The sequence below is a fragment of the Pongo abelii genome, chromosome 13 (genome assembly GCF_028885655.2).
Source record: "Pongo abelii isolate AG06213 chromosome 13, NHGRI_mPonAbe1-v2.0_pri, whole genome shotgun sequence".
NCBI lineage: Eukaryota > Metazoa > Chordata > Mammalia > Primates > Hominidae > Pongo > Pongo abelii.
The window spans coordinates 31,921,031-31,945,296 of NC_071998.2; the positions used below are offsets into that span (position 1 = coordinate 31,921,031).

General features: G+C 38.8%; 1 protein-coding gene and 1 long non-coding RNA gene across 2 annotated transcripts in view; one reads left to right on the forward strand and one right to left on the reverse strand.

The window, feature by feature from the left end:
• LOC129047817 (uncharacterized) overlaps window positions 1–24,266 on the forward strand; it is a 1,037,663-nt gene that overhangs the window by 304,589 nt on the left and 708,808 nt on the right. The gene's annotated exons all lie outside the window — the stretch shown is intronic.
• Window positions 10,076–17,866, reverse strand: LOC100936266 (putative inactive deoxyuridine 5'-triphosphate nucleotidohydrolase-like protein FLJ16323; the record flags this gene model as incomplete). Its single annotated transcript, XM_009244374.4, has 4 exons — window positions 17,783–17,866; window positions 16,268–16,670; window positions 11,852–11,933; window positions 10,076–10,187 (listed from the first exon to the last, which is right to left on the reverse strand). Coding segments are annotated over exons 1-4 (681 nt in total), but the record flags the coding sequence as incomplete, so codon positions are not given.

A 24,266-nucleotide genomic window follows, 5' to 3' on the forward strand; every position in this document is an offset into this window, starting at 1 on the left:
TAATCTCTTAAAAATAATGAACTCTCCTAGAGCATTTAAGCAGAAAAAATATGCGCTAGTCCTGTTAGGCAACATATCTTGTAGACAGTTGTTTCTAGACTGGATTTTTTTCTTGCCTTTTGGCATGTTCTTATGGTAGTAATTTTGTACTCATGCAACACTGAGATTTGTTATAATAGATTATTTTTTTTCTTTGAGATGGAGTTTTGCTCTGTTGCCCAGACTGGAGTGCAGTGGTATGATCTCAGCTCACTGCAACCTCCCCTTCCTGGGTTCAAGCAATTCTCCTGCCTCAACCTCCCAAGTAGCTGGGACTACAGGCACCTGCCACTAGGCCTGGCTAATTTTTGTATTTTTAGTAGAGACAGGGTTTTACCATGTTGGCCAGGCTTGTCTCGAACTCCTGACCTCAAGTGATCTGCTCGCCGCGGCCTCCCAAAGTGCTGGAATCAAAGGTATGAGCCACTGTGCCGGGCTGATTTGTTATAACAGATTCCTCTTTACACATATTCAAGGCCTCTAAGAAGAAGAGAAAAGAGAAGAAAAGAAAAATACAAAAAGCAACAGCATTAACACAGTCCCCACTTACCCATAAACAACTGGTTTTGCTTGGCTTAAAATGAATATGGCATCATATTATGAGCTCTACAAGCAATAGCTGTGGTTTTTCATTTTTCTTATGCAGTTTGGGTTTCTTATTTGTAAAGTTTTAGAAACATTTGGAACAGTTAAAAACAGGCAATAAGATGAATACTAGCTAACATTTGGATCACATACTATTTTCCAGATAACTGTGCTCCTGGAACTGTAATTTGAGAAACTGAGGCTAAGTCACATTAAAGATGTACAGCTAATAATAAATGCTGGGCTTAAATTGGAAGCCAGGCAGTCTGACTCCAGAGCCCACCAAGCAACTATGGTTCCTAGGATATTTGACCATGTACGCTTCTAAGAGTCTTTAGAGATTGCTAGGACTCTAACATTGACAGACTTTTTTTTTTTTTTTTGCGTATTTTAACCATTTATATATCTGAGGACGTTAACACGTGTATTTTATATTCCAAGGAGTAATCTCACTTTCGATTTTTTTTCCTTTGTTAAGCATAGGCTTTTCACATATTTCTTACAGAATATGAATCCCAATTTTCAGATAACCCAGCTCAGGCAGTGTTAGTAGAAACATGTCTGTCTTATTCTAGATTTATTCAGTCTTTGAAGTAACTACAATAGTGTCTCATTAAATTCCCACTTAGAAGGTCAAAATGAGAAAATAATTCAGAGTCCACTGTACTTGGAGAGCAGCTTGGATGTATTTACTCATCAAATTAGCCATAGCCTCTTCTTCACAATTGACCTATTTAAGTCTTACATCTATCCTCTATTTTTTTTTCCAATATGGTTAAAAGTTTTAGTCTATAGTATTGGTAAGCAATGACAGCTGTTCATAATATGGATCAATGTATGTAAGGATTAATAATTATTAAGAAATGTTTAAAACCATTGCTTTTACCTCTCTTGAAGTGGAACAGAAAGTGAAGGTTAATTGCTTAAGTAATGGGTCTGACTACCCAAAGGTAATACAAAACAATTATTTCTTCACTTTGCAACTTTCAATGCAAGGCCAAGACTTTCATAACTCATTAAGTCTAAGTAACTGGCAGTTTACAAGTCACCAAGAATAAACTTGAATGTCCTCTGTAGCACTCAAGATATATTATGTGTCACTGCATTTACTCAAAGGACAAATAAATATTTACATGTTTTTCTTTGAATACTCTTTTTTTTAGTGACAGGGTCTCACTGTCACCCAGGCTGGGTGCAGAAGCATGATCATAGCTCACTGCAGCCTTAAATTCCTGGCCTCAAGTGTCCCTTACCCTCAGTCTCCCAAAGTGCTGGGATTACCGGCGTGAGCCACCATGCCTGGCCTGAATACTCTTTATATGAAGAAATTTCTTGATCTTTTGAAAAAAATATGATCACTTGCTTACGTCTTATCTTAAAGCTGGAGAAAAGGACAATGAAAATAGTCCTTGACTTTTATCTGTTTGTTCATTGAGTATTTCCTGAGTGTCTGCAGGGGTGGTGTTTACACAGTGGTCAAGCATGTGGACACTGAGGTAGCAGAGACCAAGTAGGATGTTGCCAATGCGGGACCCTAGGTCCATGGGCCATACTCTCTACCTCTCAGCCTCCCAATTTACAAAACAGGTTTAATAATGTGACTGATTTTGGGTAGTTTCCAGAATTGAATGAGATCATGTTCTAAAAACCCTTATCAGATATTTGTGGCAAAGAGGAAGCACTCAATAAAATGTAAGAGATTATTATGCTAGAGTCTAGAACACATCAAATGCTTAGTACAACTCTGAGGAAGAAGCTACTCATGTGAGGAGTTTATGTTAACGTCTGTGTAGAAATAAGATGCATAAAAAAATAGCCCCTGCCTTCTTGAAACTTGTGCTATGAGAGTGACGGAATACAAATAAGTAAAGGTGGAGGGTGGAGAGAGAGAAATAAAATACTGTATGAATTTAGGAAAGGAGAACCAGTTAACACATCTGGGTGAAGCTACAGGGAAAATTTCATGAAGGGGATTACTTTGAATGGAAACGTGAAAAAAAGAATAGTATTTGTATTTGTGGAAATAACACCCTGAGAGAGTGAGGATTTTTCCCAGGGTTCTGCCTTCAGCTGAAGGTGTGCATAGTTATGATACCTGGAAGGAAATAAATATTTCTTTCTAAGAATTCACATGAGTTCCTCACCTAAGTGCAATAGTTGTAGCAATTACACAAATCTGGGGAGTTGGCTAGGCCTTTTATGGACTTTAGTTAGGAAAATTAAAACCAACATTAAAAAATGTCTTTTGGGCTGGGCACGGTGGCTCACGCCTGTAATCCCAGCACTTTGGGAGGCCAAGGTGGGCAGATCACGAGGTCAGAGATTGAGGCCTTCCTGGCTAACACGGTGAAACCCCATCTCTACTAAAAATACAAAAGAAAAAAAAATTCAGCTGGGTGTGGTGGCAGGCGCCTGTGGTCCCAGCTACTCGGGAGGCTGAGGCAGGAGAATGGCGTGAACTCAGGAGGTGGAGCTTGCAGTGAGCCAAGATTGTGCCACTGCACTCCAGCCTGGGTGACAGAGTGAGACTCCATCTCAAAAAAAAAAAAAAAAAAAAAGAAGGTCTTTCAAAATTCTCTAGCTTGTCGAAGTAACTTGTGCAAGTCTCGTACCAAAAACTGGCAAGGGCAGGATTGAAAATTCTGATTTTAAAGAATGCGTTCTTAATTACTATATTTCCTAGGTTGCCTGTGAAGGAATTACTCTTGAAAAAAAACACACAGTGTATTCATACATGTATACATTTACATAGGATAAATAAGGTTTTTCTTATTTATTTTTCATTATAATTATCTGTCCACTTGTTATGAGACAAAAAAAAAATCTTTCCCATTTTTGAATGAGTTTTAAGAATCTGTTCTATACTGGTACATTTTTGCTAATGTTCAAATCAGAATACATTGAGAGAGACTTGGAAATACAAGTATCTCTTTATTTCTGGAGAGATGTAAGTACATATAACTGATTGTGACTTAGCTAGTAAGTATAATCAACTAAACTGTTGAAACAGTGATGCTGTTTATCAAAATTATCCAGTAATTATGTTTTGCTTTATCTTCATGTACTGGCCAATTCCCTGGCAGTTCTGGTTCCCTCAAGGGTCAATGTGGTACAGCAGAAGGGGCATGTCTTCATGCAAGAGTCAAGTCTGAATTTAAGCCCCTAATAGTTGTGTTACTTTCAGCAAATTATTAAATTTCTTTATGCTTCAGATTTCTCATCTTCTAAGATGGGGTAAAAATATATATTTTATAGTTATTCTAAGGTTAAAGCTGATACTGCATATGCAGTACTTAGTAATATATTTGGTACAGATATATTTTTAATAAGATACTTAAAAAGTGAAAACTATTGTTTTTTTAACCTTGAACTTCTGTTGCACTTTTTGTAACTTTTTCTTAGATACTTATATTTTATAACATATGATAATATGCTTAGCTTATATGCAACGTGAATTTTCCAATTTTTAACCTTAATAGTAAAGGAAGAGAAAAGCCCGTGCTAAATACAATCTTAACAGTGAAGAAAGAAAAAATATCATGCAAAATGCAATCTCAGCAGGATAAGAATAAACCACTTTTCAGGCAAAGAGATGATGAACTTAAAATGTAGGTTCCTTTTCAATATTTCAGGAAAACATTTTACATACGGTTCTGGGAATGTAGCCAAAATGAGAAAGCCAAGAATTATATCCAATAGATATTATGAGAGGGTAAGAGGAGTCACAGCTATCCAATTACTTCTATAATAAAATTACAACATCTTATACCTTTCTGTCCACATCTTTGTTTTAGAAGGAAAGGCTGGGGTGGAGGCAATGAAGTAAATCTTTAAAACTTATTTGAAAAGCTTCTCTCTTTTTCTCTCACTATTCCATTTTATAGTGCAGGCCAAAGCTAAAATGCAAGGAGAGCCCCAACACAGAAAATTTTCTTAGGAAATTTTCTGGAAGCAGATTTAATAATGCACATCCATTCATTCAATACCTGGTTTGAGCACTTATTATGTGTCAGGCAGTGTTAAAGTTACTGACTATTCAATCAAGGAATTGGGGGAAATGTTCCATGTGCTCACACGCTGAAACTACCAGTACAAGTGTACCCATACCCAAACACCTTCCCTTTTCCTGTTACAGTGAAAGAACTCTTCCAGTTCCTACCCAAAATCTCCTCCTTCACTTGGCTAATGTGTCCCATCCTCTGTCCTGTTCAAGGACTTCACTCTGGTGATTGTCTCCTTCTCCCTATAACATCAATTTTATTTCCTTTTGTAAACATGCTTATTATGAAATATATGCCAGTAATCTCATAGCCCTCTCCACTGCAGCCCCAGCTCTCTAATCTCTTTTATGGCAAGGTCCCTTGAAAAAGTTGTGTGTATTCCACTTTCATTCCTTACAAACTTTCTTGAAACTTCCATTTACCCATTCAACCCTACAAAACTGCTCAGATCAAACTTGTCAGGCACTGCCATATTGCCAAACCCAGTACTCCATTCACAGTTCTATTACTTAACTAGTCAGCTGCTACAGACCCTTGGTTTCCAGGACCCCACATTCTCCTGGTTTTTCTCCTACCTCAGAGAGGAATCCCTATTGGCCTGCTCTGCTATTTTCTCATCATCCTCCCTAGAACTAAATGTTGGAGGGCCCTGGAGTCCGTCCTCAGATCCTTACTTTGTTTATCTTCCTCATAAGTGAATCCATCCACTCTAATGATTTTAAATGCCATCTATATTCTGATAACTTACAAATGTATATTTCCAGCCTCAAAACTCTTTCCTTAATTCCACACTTGTTGACGTGTATAGTCAACTGCTTACTTGGCTTTTCTGTAGTTGAAGTTTTACCTATCTCAAACTGAGCTCTCAATTTCTACCTCCTAAACTTTTTCTTCTCCAAGTATTTCCTAACCTGGTCGGGGCAACTTCAATCTTTAAACTTCAAATGCCATAAAAGTTGGAATCATCCTTGGTACTTTTCATTTTGTTATGCCCCCATCCAATTCCTCAGCAAATTCAGTCATCTCTACTTTGAAAATTTATACAGAATCTGACATCTCTTCACCTTGGCAACAATCACTATATTCTATGTCACCAGGATCTTCCACTTAAACTACTGCAATAGTCTCAACTGTTCTCCCTTGACCAACCCCTTCCAGGCTATTCTCTGCATAATGGGAAAAGCAATCCTTTTAATACGTAAGTCAGATTTTGTCACTCTCTGCTTAAAAGTACATTGTTGTTGCCCCCTCTCCCAAGATAAAATCAAAGGTCTTATTACAGCTTCATGATACCCGACAATCCTTCAAATATCATCTCTTCCTTCTCTCCTCCTTGTTCACCATACTCTAATTACAAAGCCTGATTGTTGTTTCATGAACATACCCAACAAGTTCTTGGTCTTCGTACTTATTGTTCCCTTTACCTAGAATTATCTTCCCTAATTATTATAGGTCAATGCATCAGGGAGCCTTTCCTGATTATCTTTGATGAAATGGAATCCCAATAACTTCTCATTGCTGCAGCCTTGGTGCTCTCTTTATGCCTTTGTATTGCTATGTGGTTCATAACATCACCACCTGCATTTTTTTTTGGCTGTTTGTTCCTCACTGCTAGAATGTCAGTTCTTTGCTGTATTCTAGTGCCTAGAACAATGCCTGGTGCCTAGTAGGTGCTTAATGAATATTTCTGAATGCAGAAGAATACAGAAGTGGTTTCTGCTCTCACAAAATTTACTTTGTAGTAAGGACTAAAGGCAAATACAAGTGAATAGACAAACAAATAAAATAGTATACAAATCTCGAGAAGTAATTTTAAGAAGTGCTTTAAAAGCAATGCTCAAGGCAATCAGATGGAAATTAACAGGGAAAAATAATTTAGATTGGTTAGTTGAAGGGGCTTTTATTTTTATTTTTATTTTGAGACAGAGTCTCGCTCTGTCACCCAGGCTGGAGTGCAGTGGCACTATCTCGGCTCACTGCAAGCTCCGCCTTCCGAGTTCACGCCATTTTCCTGCCTCAGCCTCCCAAGTAGCTGGGACTACAGGGGCCCGCCACCACGCCTGGCTAATTTTTTGTATTTTTAGTAGTGACGGGGCTTCATCGTGTTAGCCAGGATGGTCTCGATCTCCTGACCTCGTGATCTGCCCACCTCGGCCTCCCAAACTGCTGGGATTACAGGTGTGAGCCACCGCGCCCGGCCGGGGCTTTTCTAAAAAGGTGACATTTCATGATGAAAAGGAGTGAACCATTCCTGAGTTAAAGAGAGAGTACTCTATTTCCTGCAGATGCAGAAAAAGTGTAGTTATTATGAACATCCGATCAACAACCTTCTCACAGCACATGTGCACATAGCTTTCAGTAGAAATGTGTGTAAAAAGAGAAGAGTAAAGAGCATGCTTTCCTCTTAGTGGATAGTAGAAAGAAAGAAGATTCTGTCTGGACATGAGAGAGAGGACTGCGTGCATAAAGGGGAAATTGTAGCTTGAGATACACAACAATTATAAACCTTGTCTGAGCTCAAGGTGTTTACAGCCGATCTACATGTTTTGCATGTCTTTGGGAAGGAGGCTATCTGAAATTTATGTGGGGAATAGAAATAAAATCCTTCCTTTCCACTACATGACCCCCAACCCCACTGGGCATCAGAATTATAATAGACATCCATTAAAAGAATATTTGAGATTAGGAATTAATTAGCAAAAAAGAACCAATATTAATGGCATTATTAACAGTAGCCATCATTTATTGAGTACCTAGTATGAATCTGGTACCCTACAAAACTCTTTTATTATGGTAACTCATTCGGTTATTATGTGAGTTATTATAGAGTAATTATGTGAGAGAACTCATTTAACATGCTTAGCACAGCATGCAGCATGTATTATGTGCTTATTAGAGCACATCTTTTAATAGTAATAATATCAACTATAATTTATTATCAGCTGCTTATTACAAATGAGAAAACTAAACTGATGTTTAAAAATGATTACAGAAGGACCCACAAAGTCATATATTTTATAATATCTAATCTGATATCAAAAATCATATTGACCTGATTTTCAATATGTATTCATGTATTATCTTTCCCTTCCTCAGGTAATGATTTTGTCTACTTTCATTCTTTTCTGTACCTGATACTTCAATGTAATTAATACAACATGAACTAAACCAAGCTGCCTTTTCAGAAATTTGTTACCTAGCTGGCTTTCTTAATTAAGGCTGTTTCTCCTTTTGTCCCCCTTCTCCTTCGTTCCTTCTGTCCTGCCTTCCATTTTCCTTATTTGCATCATTGCCCTGCCTGTTTCCAGTCTCATGTCCGCACTTCAGCCATCCTTGTATACACTTCAGAAATTATTGTTTGGTACCTCCATAGAAGCTCTTCTCCTTCTTTTCACAGGCAGTATTTTTCCAGCTGGCACCACTGTCTTGCAACTTGCTTCCCCCTTAGTCTTGGTGCACAAGTGCCAATCTCAACTGGCAGCTCTTTGGGCAACCATTTGGTTCCAGCCTCCTTCCAATGCATGTGGAGCCCCAGTGAGTGGCCCTGAACTATTCCCAGCTGATTTCTTGACTCCTGGGGCTTGCCAAAGTTTTCTTCAAAGCAGCTAAGTCTCTAATCTTCAGAAAATTTCTCAATGACTACAGGTAGATCTTTATTCCTCATGGGATTTGTCCTTCCGGAACCACTACTAAGCAGAACTATGCGAAGAAATTAGGCTATAAAATGCTTATGAGGAGTCCAATTTGGCGTTTCATTGTTTATGAAATATATTATTTAGTAGGGTTTACTTTTGAGACCGAACACCAAAGATCTGCTTTGTCTCTGTACTCACATGAAGAGGCAAGAGTGCATCCCAGATTCATAGTAACTTAAAAAGAGTCAGTATTATAATTGGCCAATAGCAGATTTTTCCCGGTCTACTCAACCTTGTGATATGGGTACTATGGGATAACAGATATGATAATTTTAGATTTGGAAACACTTAGGGTTGAATCCCAGCACCATCATAAATTAGATGTGCTATCTTAAGAAACTACTTAAATTTTTCTGTCTAGGTTTTCTGTCTGTAATAAGGGGTAGAGGAATTTCTCTTTTTGTAGTTCTGTTGTAGGAATTAATTGAGGCATCAAATATGTATTGGGTATGAATCCAGCTGTATCCAGGGATCGAAGCAAACAAGCTTTCTTCATTTTCTTTAACTCACTGTAATTTCTGACTGAAATCTTCTATTAGGCTGGTAGGGATAAAAGATAAAAACTCAATATAATTTGTACCTGAAATTTTATACCCACTCTCTTTGGGGAGCAGTATCTGCTACTTGAGGATATTATACAGTGCTAAGATTTTGGCTGTCAGGTCTTGGTTGGGGAGAAACAAGTTTGATCTGAAGTCATAAGTCAATACGGGTGGCCCCTGGGATATTCACTGCATCGGTGTGCATGGCCCCTTCAGATCCCAAGGATCTCTAATTTTCTCTTCTTTGCAAAGCTCGAGCGAAGAATCTTCGATGTGGTTCCCAGAGGATCATCTCTTAGGTGCCCCTTCTCCAGTTCTGTTGCCTTTCTCTCTGAAAACCAGGGGATAGGTTTTCTCTGCTCTCAGGATCCATAGAATTTTCTTTCTTCTTTTGTTCCTGACTCAAGCCAAAGAAAAGCTTTTACTATTACACATATGGAGAGAATCCTGCTTCTGCCAGATATTTAGTCTATGTAAAGTACAAATACCCTTTTCCCTATGTTTCTCTGTAGTATTAGTTCCTTGGTAGGTATGAAATTCTGAAAATAAATGACTCTTTCCCAAATTTTTTTGAAGAAAGCAAACAGAAATTCTGTCTTCAGTACTGAATGGAGGTTGGGAAGAGTGGGGATTAAAAGGAGCAAAATAAAGAGAAAGAAAAAACTTAAATTAATATTTCAAAGTATTGTCCTGCATTATTAAAGCACTGTCACAATGCCTGTCCCACTATAGGTGCTCAAGAAATTGAAGTTATTACTGACATTTAAATTTGACTCTTAGGCCAGATATGGTGGCTTATGCCTGTAATCCCAGCACTTTGGGAGGCCGAGGTGGGAGGATCACTTGAACCCAGCAGTTCAAGACCAGCCTGGGCAATATAGGCAGGCCTCATCTCTAGAATCAATCAACTTGATTCTCTAATATTGTTCTTTTACCCTTGGAAACTGGATTTTTCCAGCATCTTTCTTTTTTTAAATGTTAGTTTATGTTACTTTATTTTAAGCTCTGGGATACATGTGCAGGATGCATAGTTTTGTTACATGGTGGTTTGCTGCACCTATCAGCCCATCACCTAGGTATTAAGCCTGACATGCCTTAGCTATTTATCCTGATGCTCTCCCTCCCCCTGCCACCCCCCAAAGGCCCCAGTGTGTGTTGTTCTCCTCCCTGTCTGTCTATGTGTGCTCATTGTTCAGCTTCCACTTATAAGTGAGAACATGCAGTGTTTGGTTTTCTGTTCCTGTGTTAGTTTGCTGAGAATAATGGCTTTTTGAACATCTTTCTTCTGGAATGTCCTTTGACTCTGGGCAATCATGTTGAGATGGCTGGTTGGGGTCAGAAGAGACATCTGTAACTATGAAACTGAGAAAACTTAATTGGCCAAAGATGATAGAGGGGTGGAAAGGGATCAATCCCAGCATTTAGGTCTCCTGAGTATTATGGAATTCAGCTACCAACAAGACACTCACAATATCTCAAAAGACACCAGAGATGAGATCACTTTCCAAGAAAAAAATAAATTACTCATATAATCACCTGCTAGTATATTTTTGCCTCTTAAGCCTTGTTAGTTTGTGAAGGAGTGCTAACGAGTATGGCATTTGCTTAAGTGGACAGACTAAAGATGAAGTGGTCAAAGGGTAAGAAGGTGATATCTAGAAGATGTTGCAAGTGGCAGACTATTAAATGCTGCTGTAGAAAGCAATAGCCAGAGTCCTACAGAGCACAGAAGCAAGACTGTCTCCTCAGGTAAGCAGTAATAACTCATATTTGTGTGGCACATTTCAGTTTTGTAACACTTTTGTGTATTTCTTTTTTCCCTTAAACCTTCACAGCACTGGTCTAAAAGCATGTAGGTAGTTCTTTAATTGTTACCTTATAGATGGAAAAAAAAAAGAAAGCTCAGAAGGACTTACCTGAGCCCAAAGAGCTAAGAAGCAGGCCAGAACTCAGAAGAACCATGCGTTTAAAAATGACACTCTATCATGTCCTGAAAGTGACTTGAAAGGATCCCTCTGCCTCTAGTTTTTAATCTGAAATCTTAAGTTTGATAAAAATTTTACATGCAGTGTTGCCTATCTAAAATTGCCCCTTTATGGGACTTCAGAATTTCCATTATCTTTGCTCTTTATATTTCCACTTATCATTGCTCCAAGAAATTCTAAAAATTCAGATAAAAGTCCTTGCTTGATTCTTTAAGGTTGTCTGATATTTGGATCAATTTGTATGTTTGACCATAGCTGTCTGTTTTTATAATTTGATTTTTCCTCATGCATAAACTAATATCTTAACCTTGTTCTGTTTTATTATTATCTTCTATTTTGCATAATACTTTTAAATGAGAATCAGGAAGATAAGGAATTGAAAGTTGTGTTTTAAAAACAAACCTTGCCACAAGCAAAGGTGACTGGTTGGATTCTGCCTTTCTTATCCTCCTCCTCCCATTAAGCTCCTCAAAGACACTTAAGGAATCTCAGAGCAGATTTCTTACATAATTTCCTTTAAATCTCTTGACCGTAAATGGAGGCAACTAAGACAGCCTGATAGCCCAACATGAAAAAAGCAATCACTGAATATGGTATGCCAGGATAACCACAGACATCTTTTTAAATTCTAAAATATACTCTCATAAAGCAATGGAGCAACATAGCTTCTGCTTTCTGGAGTGTGGACAGGACCATTTGGTCAGGTCCTTCTCATTCCTTGGAAAGCAGAGGCACTAAGTAAGCACATTGCAAATTTCTCATGTACTCTATCTTGCAAGATGTCTTTTAATTGGAGTCAGAAAAATTTGGTTTGTTCTCCTCCTTCTCATATTCTATAACTCATAATGGATGGTAAACTGAAGTGATAAAGTCACTCTATTAATGAAAGATACCCTAAGGCTATTAGCAGTAAACATCTGGAATAAACTCTGCCTATTATTGTCTGGCTATAACCCCACTTCTGTTTTACATCTTCATTCTTTCCACTCAGATTCTATCTTTACCTTTGCACTTGGTGTTCAAGACTCTCATCTCTTCCTGGAAGACCTAGATGTGCTCCCTCCATCTTCACCTCTTTCGGATGACCTGAGGTAGCAGAGCTTATGATAGTACAAATGCCCTAAGATTCTGCTTCGATTTTGACCATTTGGCTAGCAACCAGGCCACCTACCTTATTTGGAAGAGCAATGAAAAAGATCTCATCTTACAGACAAACCTTACAGTGAGCTGAAGTAGCAGGTTTGGAATGCTTCACCTTTTGCTGGTGCCATTTTCGGACCAAAAAAAAAATAGAAATCTCCATGTACAATAATTTCTAGAATATGAAAGATAGAGCAGCACTAGCTAAGGTAATGTTGACATCAAACTATTACCTAAAACAGAACTATAAGCAAAGTGGGGTAATTTTGAATGAGTACACTGCTTTTCTTCAATTAAATTGATTGTCCTGCACTGTGAGTCTTCTCAATCTTTCAACATCAGGAGAAATGGGCCTTGTTTTTATTTAATTTTATGGTTTTTTTTTTTTTTTTTTTTTTTTGCTACTTTGGCTGGTTTCTTTTCTCAGTTGTAACTTTAATAGCCTATGCTACAGAATTATTGAGATTATACATTGCTGTACTAACACTCAGTATAGTTAATAGCTTATTCATTACTACTGAGTCCCAAGGTTAGTGCAGATTTGTATCTAACGTTGAGACACAAGGCAGGGAATGCAGAAAGCAATGCAAACTCATCTTATATTCTTTAATAACAGAAACAATTCTACTGGAAAAAACACAAAACACTGAGACATTTATCCAAGTATCTACTAGGTAAATTTTTTCTAACATAGTCAATATAATGAAAGCTGTATGTTGATTTTATTTATGCATTGTAACAATAATAATGAGAAATGAAGGTGTTTGAATGAAAGCCTATAAGTCAATCTTTAGAACCATAATTATTACTAGTTCTGCTAAAGAAGTATGGTTTCCTATATTATAATACATATAAAGCATTTTTTCTTTTCAGTTAAAAAAGTAAAAAAAAAAGTCTGAACTGTCTTACACAGATAATCTGTACTATTATGAAAATCCTGATTTAGAAGTCAACTTGAGAGGCCATTATTCTCTTTCCTTGTCTTACAGTTACACTAAAACCTTTAGGAATGTCTTTATTATACAACACGCTAGTTTTGTTTTCAGCTCACATGTAACTAAGTGGCCAATTTGTTATCCTTGGAAGGTGCTGTATCATCCTATTTGCTATCATTGGATCAAAGTATTGTGTATCCGATTAGAATTATACACTTAATATTAACGCCTTGTGTAGGCTAAGGGCTGTTTGTACCCAAATATTCTTGGATGTTTATTAAAATACAAAGTCCAGAGCTGCAAGTTTGCATTTTGATAATTACACCAGAATATTTTAGTATAAATGTTGATATTTACCAGGTAAAACTACCTGCATATGACCCTAGAAGTGGATCACATATTGTAATTTATAATTTGCCACTTTACTGAGTCATAGATTAGAATCATGGCACTGGATTTAGGGATTGAGTCATTAGTGAATGTGGGTGGAAGTGTGGTTACTCTCTGAATCTCACTGTAGCATTGTCACTTTCTACATTAACGCTGAAGAAGCTGCTGTACTGCATTTAAGAGGTAAATTATATGCTTTCCTAATGCTTGAAAAGTTCTCAAGACTCTCATGAATTTCAAGATTTTGCTATTTTTGTATCCCAGACTTAAAATACTTTAAAAAAAAGATTTTCTAAATTTTCATTTTTATGTTTTGGTTTTCTCCCTAATAATCTGCATGCTGTCTACAGAGATTACAATATATGTAAAGCACAGTTACCTGCACATACAGAAAGATGGCACATACTATATAGAATCACATGCTATAATTTAATAATCTACAATGAGTTATTTCATATGCAAGCCAATGGTAGTTTTCCAATGTTTTCTAATCTTACCTTATTGTTCTCATTCGATTCATTGTCCATTTTGTTGCCCAATCTTTTCTTTCTTGCAACTTTCTAATTATCTCTCTATACTGTGGTAGGTTTATATTCTAAATTTTTATTTTTGATGCATTACTTTGTACATCTCACTTCATCTCATCTTGTTCTTTCTTGCCCCATATGTCTAATCTTTATTGTTCCTTCTTTATGATTGCTCTTTCCTTCTTGGCACTGGTAACACTTCTAATTTAGTATGTTCTGTAATTTAAAAAATTTCTCTTTACCTCTTCATGCATATCATTACTAAGTGCTTAAAAATAGCATACATTAATTTTCACTTCTATGACTTTTTCAGTCACTTAATATTTTGCAAGTCCTTGCTACTGTAGGCTTCTAGTCCATATATATGTATATATATATGGATTATATATACATAAAATTCTATGGGGCATACTTATATATTAAAAAGGCACACAGTGTGTTAATTTCTCAAGGTAGAACAAACTAGTTAAATTGGGACCAGAACATTTTCTTCAGCTCTTGAGTTGAATATACATCTAAGGAAACCAATTTAACTTGCTCAAATTTACCTATGTAGGAAATTTATGATTTATTTGTTAATGCAATTCTTTAATTAGATTATTTAAACCCTGTAGTGTGTGTATGCGTATGTGTATAATACTTTTATTGATTTCTCCACCCAATACTAATTGCCATTATTATTCTTGTCCTTTTTAGAAAAGGTCATATCATTGTCAGAAAATAATAGTCAACAAACATGATATATGATAGGAATTATCCATACCCAAATGTGAGAAACTACTTGACTAGTTCCAGAATTAGTAGTATTTCAAGGAGCTGTTATCAACCTGACATCTGAGATGCTGGCCTGCTTCCATTTACTCTATATAGGTATGAAATCATAGAAGTCTACAAAGACCAGGAAGTTATGAATTTGTTGGCAGTAAGTAAATAAAGTGCAGTGCATAAATCCCAATGCTCAATGAAGAATATAATTCTTCTTTTTCATTTATCCTATTTGTAATTTAATTGACAAATTTAGAAAGATCTCTATGGCCAAATCAATTTAATTCAATGAACATTTACAGAGTGCCTGTTAGGTACAGAGCATTATTCTGGGTGAGAAGTAGTAAGTATTGTTCATATTAAAGATATACCAGATTTAAAAATTTTCCCCAGTAATGTACATCTCATCAAAATTGTCACATGATAAAATGTAAAATGTTACCATTCCTATTTCTACACTCACTAATTCATGGTGTATTTCATTATGGTCTCCTCATTGCTTTTAAGAGTGCCTGGAATATACTAGGTGTTTACCAATTCATTGAATAAACTCATCACTTCCACTGTGTTCTATTGGTCACATGGGTGCCAGCCCACATTCAGTGTTAATTGTATGTGTGTGTGAAATACAAAGAAGTGAGGGCTATATTAGTCAGGGTTCTCTAGAGGAACAGAACTAATAAGATAAATATATACATATAGAGGGATTTTATTAAGGAGTATTAACTCACATGATCACAAGGTCCTGCAATAGGCTGTCTACAATCTGAGGAGCAAGGAAGCCAGTCCGAGCCCCAAAGCTGAAGAACTTGGAGTCCAGTGTTTGAGGGCAGGAATCATCTAGCACGGGAGAAAGATGTAGGCAGGGAGGTTAAGCCAGTCTAGCCTTCTTATGTTCTTCTGCCTGCTTTATATTCACTGGCAGCTGATTAGATGGGGCCCACCCAGATTAAGGGTGGGTCTGCCTTTCCAAGCCCGCTGACTCAAATATTAATCTTCTTTGGCAACACCTTCACAGACACATCCAGGATCAATACTTTGCTTCCTTCAATCCAATCGAGTAGACACTCGGTATTAATCATCATAAATCCACCCCTTGTCAACTTGAACCCATACACATCTCCTGAGATCGTATATAATCTTCAAATAAAGACAATAATGTCATAATTACACCTAACATAATATAACTATCCTTCCTACAACCAGAAATGAACCAAGCCCCAATCCAAATGCTATTATAAAGTTAACAACACTTAAATGCTGATATGAAGTCAATAAATCCTATGTCATGTGAGAAAGGTAAAAGGAAATAAAATGAAGCTATTTTCTTAATACATGTGTATACATGCACAAACATGTTTTTAACAAAAGGAGTAAATACTCATGACAATTACAGTCCTCTTTTTGCAGCTGGTTACATGGTCATAGCTAGTATTAATGACTACCCATTCTGTATTCTCTTTGCCTTCAGGAAGCACCTCAGCAGGTCATGGTTTTTTTCCTGGTGGAGTGACCCCAACCTTCATTCCTGAAGGGTGTGGGCCATTTGTAGTCCTGCCTGTATTGGGTTGTTGTAGTTTCCCATTGACCTTAATCACAGGGCATGGTAATACTAAGAGATGCCCTAACGGATCTCCTGTATTCCATGCATACTCTTCCTTACCTTCATTGTGGAGTAGTAGACTGATTTCATCTTGATACTCTGGGTCAGTTACCCCAGCCAACACCGTAACTCCATTCTTGGCCTGTTGACTTAATAGTAGGAGGAGCCCAAAGTATCCAGGTGGTGATTTTAACATCCAGTTTAATGGAATTGTCGTTGTGTCTCCTGGTGGCAGCACTTCTCCCTGCGGAATAAAGACCTCTGGGCCAGCAGAATATAATGTCTTGGGAACAGGAAGCAAAAATTTTGCTAGTGGATTACTGGGGGTGATGGTGAGTGGTGTCACTTCCACTTCCACCCCTTGATTCTTGGACCTGTGAATCCTGGCTATGGGAGAAACAGTACCATATATTGGATGCTGATTCAGAGCATACACACCCTTTTGGACAATTTTTCTCCAGCCCTGCAAAGTATTATCACGTAGTTGGTGTTGTAATTGTGACTTCAAAAGGCCATTCCACTGTTCTATCAATGCAGCTGCTTCAGGATGATGGAGAACATAGTAAGATCAGTGAATTCCTTGAGCACAAGCCCACTTCCACACTTCTTTAGCAGTGCTGTGTGGAATACCATGACGGTGGATAAGGCATTCTGTGAGTCCATGGGTGGTAGTCTTGGCAGAAGCATTGCATGCAGGATAGGTAAACCCATAGCCGGAGTAAGTGTCTATTCCAGTGAGGACAAACCTCATCCCTTTCCATGATAGAAGAGGTCCAATATAATCAACTTTCCACCAAGTAGCTGGCTGATCACCTTGAAGAATGGTCCCATATTGAGGGCTCAGTGTTGGTCTCTGCTGCTGGCAAATTGGGCACTCAGCAGTGGCTGTAGCCAGGTCACCCTTGGTGAGTGGAAGTCCATGTTGCTGAGCCCATGCATAACCTCCATCCCAGCCACCATGGCCACTTTGTTCATGGGCCTGTTGGTCAATGACAGAGGTGGCTGGGGAAAGAGACTGAGTGGTGTCCACAGAACAGGTAATCCTATCCAGTTGATTATTAAAATCTTCTGCTGAGGTCACCCTTTGGTGAGCACTCACATGGGATACAAATATCTTCACAGTTTTTGGCCACTCAGAGAGGTCCATCCACATACCTCTTCCCCAAATTTCTTTGTCACCGATTTTCCAGTTATGCTTCTTCCAAGTCCCTGACCATCCAGCCAAACCATTGGCTACAGCCTATGAATCAGTATATAATCACACATCTGGCCATTTCTCCTTCCATGCAAAATGCACAACCATGTGCACTGCTCAAAGTTCTGCCCACTGGGAAGATTTCACTTCTGTCCTTCAGAGATGCCTAGAAAGGGGCTATAGTGCTGTAGCTGTCCACTTTTGGGTGGTGCCTGCATATTGTGCAGAACCATCTGTGAACCAGGCCCTAGTCTTCTCTTCCTCTGTCAACTGATCATAGGGAACTCCTCATGAGACCATTGGTGCAGGCTGGGAGAAAGAAGGCAGTGTGGCAGGAGCGGAGACCATGGGCATTTGAGCCACTTCCCTGTGTAACTTACTTGTGCCTTCACGACCTGCTCGAGCCCGATCACGTATATACCACTTCTTTTTGATGATGGAATGCTGCTGTGAATGACCCACATTATGGCTAGATAGGTCAGAAATCACCCAGTTCATGATAGGCAATTCAGGTCTCATGGTGATTTGATGACCTATAGTCAAAAGTTGAGTTTCCACCAAAGCCCAGTAACAGGCCAAGAGCTGTCTCTCAAAAGGAGAGTAGTTGTCTGCAGAAGATGGCAGAGCCTTGCTCCAAAATCCTAGATACCTCTTCTATGATTCATCTATGGAAGCCTTCCAGATGATCCAAACAGCATCCCTGTTTGCCACTGACACCTCAAGCACCCTTGTATCTGCTAGGTCATATGGCCCAAGTGCAGAGCAGCTTGCACAGCAGCCTGGATCTTTTGCTTCCAAGAGCCTTCTCCTGTTCTGGACCCCAGTCAAAACTGACAGCCTTTCAGGTTACATGATAAATGGACTGAGTGAATAATAAATGAGGAATGTGTTGCCTCCAAAATCCAAATATGCCTGCTAGGAATTGTGCCTCTTTCTTGGTTGTAGGAGGGGCCAAATGCAGCAACTTATCCTTCACCTTAGAAGGAATATCTCGACAGGCCCCACACCAGTGGCCCCTTAGAAATTTTACTGAGGTAGAAGTTCTCTCAATCTTAGCTGAATTTATTTCCCATCCTCTGCCATGCAAATGTCTCACTAATAAGTGCATTGTGTTTGTTACTGCTTGCTCACTGGATCTAATCAGCACAATGTCATCAATGTAATGGACCAGTGAAATATCTTGTGGAGGCAAAAAGTGATCAAGGTCTCTTCGAACAAGATTATGACACAAAGCTGGAGAGTTGATATAACCCTGAGGTTGGACACTAAATGTATATTGCTGGCCTTGTCAACTGAAGGCTAATTGTGTCTGGTGGGCCCTAGGGACAGGAATAAAGAAAAAGACATTTGTCAAGTCAATGGCTGCATAAACGTACCAGGAAATGTGTTAATTTGCTCAAGCAGTGAAACCACATCTGGTACAGCAGCTGCAGATGGAGTCACCACTTGGCTAAGCTTATCATAATCCACTGTCATTCTCCAAGATCCATCTGTCTTCTGCACAGGACAAATTGGAGAGTTGAATGGGGATGTGATGGGAATCACCACCCCTGTATCTTTCAAGTCCTTGATGGAGACACTAATCTCCACAATCTCTCCAGGGATGTGATATTGTTTTTGATTTACTAGTTTTTCTAGGTAGAGGCAGCTCTAATGGTTTCCATTTGGCCTTTCCCATCATAATAGTCCTCAGCCTATCAGTCAGTGAGCCAATGTGGGGGTTCTTCCAGCTACTAAGCATGTCTGTGCCAATTACGCATTCTGGCACTGGGGAAATGACCACAGGATGAGTCCGGGGACCCACTGGACCAACTGTAAGTTGAAACTGAGCTAAAACTCCATTAATTAGCTGACCTCCATAAGCCTCTACTCTAACTGGAGGACCACAATGATGTTTTGGGTCCCCTAGAATCAACGTCAGCTCAGAGCCAGTGTCCAGTAGTCCTGAAAATGTCTGATCACTTCCCTTTCCCCAATGTACAGTTACCCTGGTAAAAGGCTGGAGGTCTCCTTGCAGAAGGATGGGAGAAAGATTAATAGTATAAATTGTTGGTAGTTTAGTGGGGTCCTTCCTCAAGGGGATCTGGCCTCCCCTTCACTCAATGGGTTCAGGATCTGTAAACTGGCTCAAGTCTGGAAATTAATTGAGGGGCCATGATTCTTTGCCTTTATAATTCAAATTAGTCTTTTGTCCAATCAACTTGGAAGTTTTCTGCCTATCTAAATTAAGCAGAAATGCAGTAGGCTTCCTATCATTTTCACTTCTAGGAACACTGTGATTAATTAGCCAAGGCCAGAGCTCTACATAAGTCAGACTATTCTGATTGCTGCTTTGCTCTGCTGTCCATTATGGTAACTACACCTATCTTGCCTTTGAAGGTTGAGTGCTACCTCCGGATCCAATTATTCCCATTGCATTTAAATTTTGTAGTTGAGTGACTGTGGTTCCCACTGTTACATCTGGCATACAGAGAAGAGCAAGCACAGAGCTTTTTGAAGATGCAGATGCTGCCCTCACAAATCTATTTTGCAAAACACTGGTTAAGGGCATATCTTCTGGACCCTTCCAGTTGGGATGAGTAGGTCTCAAGTGACTAATTCACTCTAGCATCCCAATCTCCTCAAGCCCTTGGATGCCTTCCACTACATTAAACCAAGGGAGATCAGGCATTTCTAACTCACTCACAGTGGGTCATCTTTTAATCCGTGTTTCAGCTAACCAAGCAAATAAACTATCGGAACCCTTTTTAACTCTCCAAGCTGCAACATTGAATGCAGAATCCCTGCTTAGTGGGCCCAAATCAATAAATTCAGCCTGATCCAACTCAATATTCCTTCTACCATTATCCCACACCCATAGTATCCATTCCCATGCATGTTCTCTAGATTTCTCCTTATCTAAATTAGAAAACTCAAGCAGTTCTTTTTGAGTGTAGCATATCTCCTAATTGGTCACACCCTGAACCTCACCTCTAGGGGCCTGCTAGGACTTTAGTCTAGTTATAGGTGTAGAAGCAAACAGAGGTGTTAGGGGTGGCTCCTGAGGAGAATCAACATTATCTTGCCTGGAAACTGCCTTAGGAGAGGCCATCACTGTTACCTCAGGCAGCACATGGTTTGTCTCCTCAGACAAAGGTGGAAACGTTGATGGCAGCATGGGTTTAGAGGGGTGTTGCCACTACTGGGGACGGGGAAGCTGTTTCTTTTGGCAAAAAAAGGTACATCAGAGTTTACAAGCTTGGTGTCCCTAGCTTCATCAGGGTCCTCCCACGCATCCCCATTCCAAGTTGTAGGGTTCCATTCTTTTCCAATCAATGCCCTCACTTTAATAGTAGACACCTGGTGAGGCTGTGCATGCACCTTTCATTGCAGGTCAGCCACTTGCATGAGAAGAACTTGTGTCTGATTTTCCACAATTTCAGCTCTTTCTCTACAGGAGATAAGATTCTCACTCAGGGCAATCTTAGCAGCTTTGACACTCAGTATCTGCTTCTGAAGCCATGAGTTAGAATCCCCGAGTTCATCATTTTCTTTCATCACGGTCCAGTGAACTTAGGAGCAACCAAACAACTTCATTATGTTCCTTGGTTCTCCACATATAGTCAAAGGTATTATGCATAGAGTCACTAAACTCCTTGCCTGTCACGAGTGGTGAATCAGACGCATTAAATGCATTTATTTTGCATAACTTTCTAAACAGTTAATACCAAGGACTGTCAGTGTTCTCCATACTATTAGAAGTGTGAGTTCTCCGTACTATTAGAAGTAGAGTCCTTAGCATTTTTGGGTCTAATCATATTAAACAGCCAACTCTAGGAACCCCTAAACCACGAAGGAACTCCACCCTTAATACTCTGTTCCTCTAGAACCACTCTTGGTACCTAAATCTGTATATATATATATTTACATATATATATATACACACACACACACACACACATACACACACACAGAACACTGATAGTCCTTGGTATTAACTGTTTAGAAAGTTATGCAAAATAAATGCATTTAACACTCCTGATTCACCGCTCGTGAGAGGCAAGGAGTTTAGGCAGAGAGAGAGAGAGAGAGAGAGGAGTTTATTAAGGAATATTAACTCACATGATCACATGGTCCCACAATAAATTATCTGTAAGCTGAGGAGCAAGGAAGCCAGTCCGAGTCCCAAAGCTGAAGAACTTGAAGTCCGATGTTCAAGGTTAGGAAGCGTCAAGCACAAAAGAAAGATGTAAGCTGGGAGGCTAAGCCAGTCTGATCTTTTCATGTTCTTCTGCCTGCTTTTTACTCTGACCGTGCTGGCAGCTGGTTAGATGGTGCCCACCCAGGTTAAGGGTGGGTCTGCTTTTCCCAGCCCACTGATTCAAATGTTAATCTCCTTTGGCAACACCGTCACAGACACACCCAGGATCAATACTTTGCATCCTTCAATCCAATGAAGTTGGCACTGAGTATTAACCATCACACAGATATCTGAGATACTAATACCCGGCTGGCATAAGCAAACAAAAACTAAGCTTATGCCATAAAAAAAGATTCTAATAGGCTAAAAACAAACCTGGAAGCAGAAACCCATTATGAGTCCTCCTATTCCAAAAATAGAGTGATGATCTCTACAAGTGGAGACCATCTGTTCTATAGGGTCTCAGGTATTAGATTCTCCTGCTACAGGGCCTTTGGGGATGTTGCATAGGCTGGCCACCACAAACTGCATCTGTATACTCAGAAGATTATCTAGACCATCGGATTCTTCATATCCATCAGAAAAAGTCAAGAAGGGCAATGTATTTGGGCCAAGCTCATCCTGCTTACATATATGCTTTCCTACTTTCTCCCAGTAGGGATTCCTTGAAGCAATGAGGACATCTCAGTCAGAGCATAATGTCAACTGTTAAGGGTAATTTTACACTTATAGCTGCCTTTTCTACCTCCCTTCTTCTAACCCAAATCAAACCTTCAACTCTCACTACACCTCCTCCTGCCCTCCATATCTATATCCTCCACATCTAGTCTACCAAGAAGTTTAAGCACATAAGCCAGCTTCCCAACTTGAATCCATCTACTTCTTTCTGTTTTTATTGTCATCTTAGATGAAGCTATCATATCTGTTTACTGAACAATGGCATGAGCTTCATAATTCTCTCAGCAACAACTTTTATCTTTCTCCAGGTCATTCTTTAAAATAGTCAGCACTTAAAAACGCAATTTCAATAATGTCACTACTCTGTTTAAAGCCCTTCATTAATTAATATAAGAAATAAAATCTTCACCAATATCTATATGCTCTAAATTATCTGGCTTGTCTCTTTGCATCCAAGACCGTATTTTGCCTCCACGCCCCTCTTTGTTTGTGCTCCAGCCTAATACCTCTTGTGGTAGTTCCTTAAACATTCCCATGTTCTTTCCTCCCTCTAGGCCTCGGTAGTTCTCTTCCTACCATTCCACCTGGTTAACTCCTCTATATCTCTCAGATATCAGCCAGTTTGTCTCTTCCTCATGGGAGTCCTTCTGCCCTTTGGATTTACTCAGGTTTTTCAGAAATACTCTCTACATTTTCTGTATTTTTTCATCATTGAATTCATTACAGTTTATAATTACACATCTGTGGGATTTTGATTATTATTTGTTTCCTAAACTAAACTACAAGCTCCAGAAAGTCAGGTACATGACTATTTTTGTTTTCCATGAAATCTCCAGTATATATAATAGTTGCTTAATAATATTGAATAAATGAAAGCATGAATAAAACTCAACTCATTTTATTCTCTTCTCGAAGTTTGAAAAGATTTATATTTTCTCTTTCTTTTATTTCTAATTGACAAATTATGTTTTCTGTGTTTATGGGGGTACAGTATGATGTTTTGATATGTGTATATGATGTGGAATGGTTAAATAAAGTCAATTAAATGTTCCTCGCCTGACCTACTTAATGTCCTTTATTTGACTTGGCTTCAGGTGTCCGATAAGACCTATATTCTTAGGGAAGCAGCAAGTAACAAGCAAAAGCTAATTAATGTGTGAAATATTATAGCTGGTCAATCTCCACAACAATCTTCATCTTCTCTCATTCCTTATCTGACAGTACCTTTTTATCTATTCTTTTCAGAATGAGAGCTATTTATGATTTTCTCCTTTCTGTTTAGGAAGTCTAAACATAGTGCTAAAAGTAATCAAACTATGTTGAACATTAGGCAGCAAACTGCCTGCTCCATATGTATCTTTTCCATCATATTGAAACAACTTCAGTAATTCTGGTGTGTCAAATTTCTATTATATATCAGGCACTATTCTTTCTAAAATTTCCTTTTCATATATTTCAAAAAATGTAATAGGAATTCTTTAAGAACCATATTGATTATTCCCAGACTGGAGTGCAGTGGCGCGATCTTGGCTCACTGCAACCTCTGCCTCCCAGGTTCAAGTGATTCTCCTGCCTCAGCCTCCTGAGTAGCTGGGATTACAGACCTGCACCACCTGGCCCAGATAATTTTTGTATTTTTAGTAGAGACAGCGTTTTGCCATGTTGGCCAGGCTGGTTGCAAACTCCTGACCTCAAGTGATCTGCCCACCTTGGCCTCCCAAAGTGCTGGGATTACAGGCATGAACCACTGTGCCTGGCCAATTATTTCTATTTTAAAGTAAGACTCAGAAAATTAGGTAAATTCTTTGAAGTCACACTGCCTTAATGTAGGTTCCTGGATTGAAACCTAGCTCTCTCTGATTCAAAAACCAAAGACAAAACAATACTCCTTCAATTGGGCTGAATTTGGAGACCCTATAGAACACATGGTCTCCACTTGTAGAGATCATCACTCTATTTTTAGAATAGGAGGACTCATAATGGGCTTCTGCTTCCTGGTTTGTTTT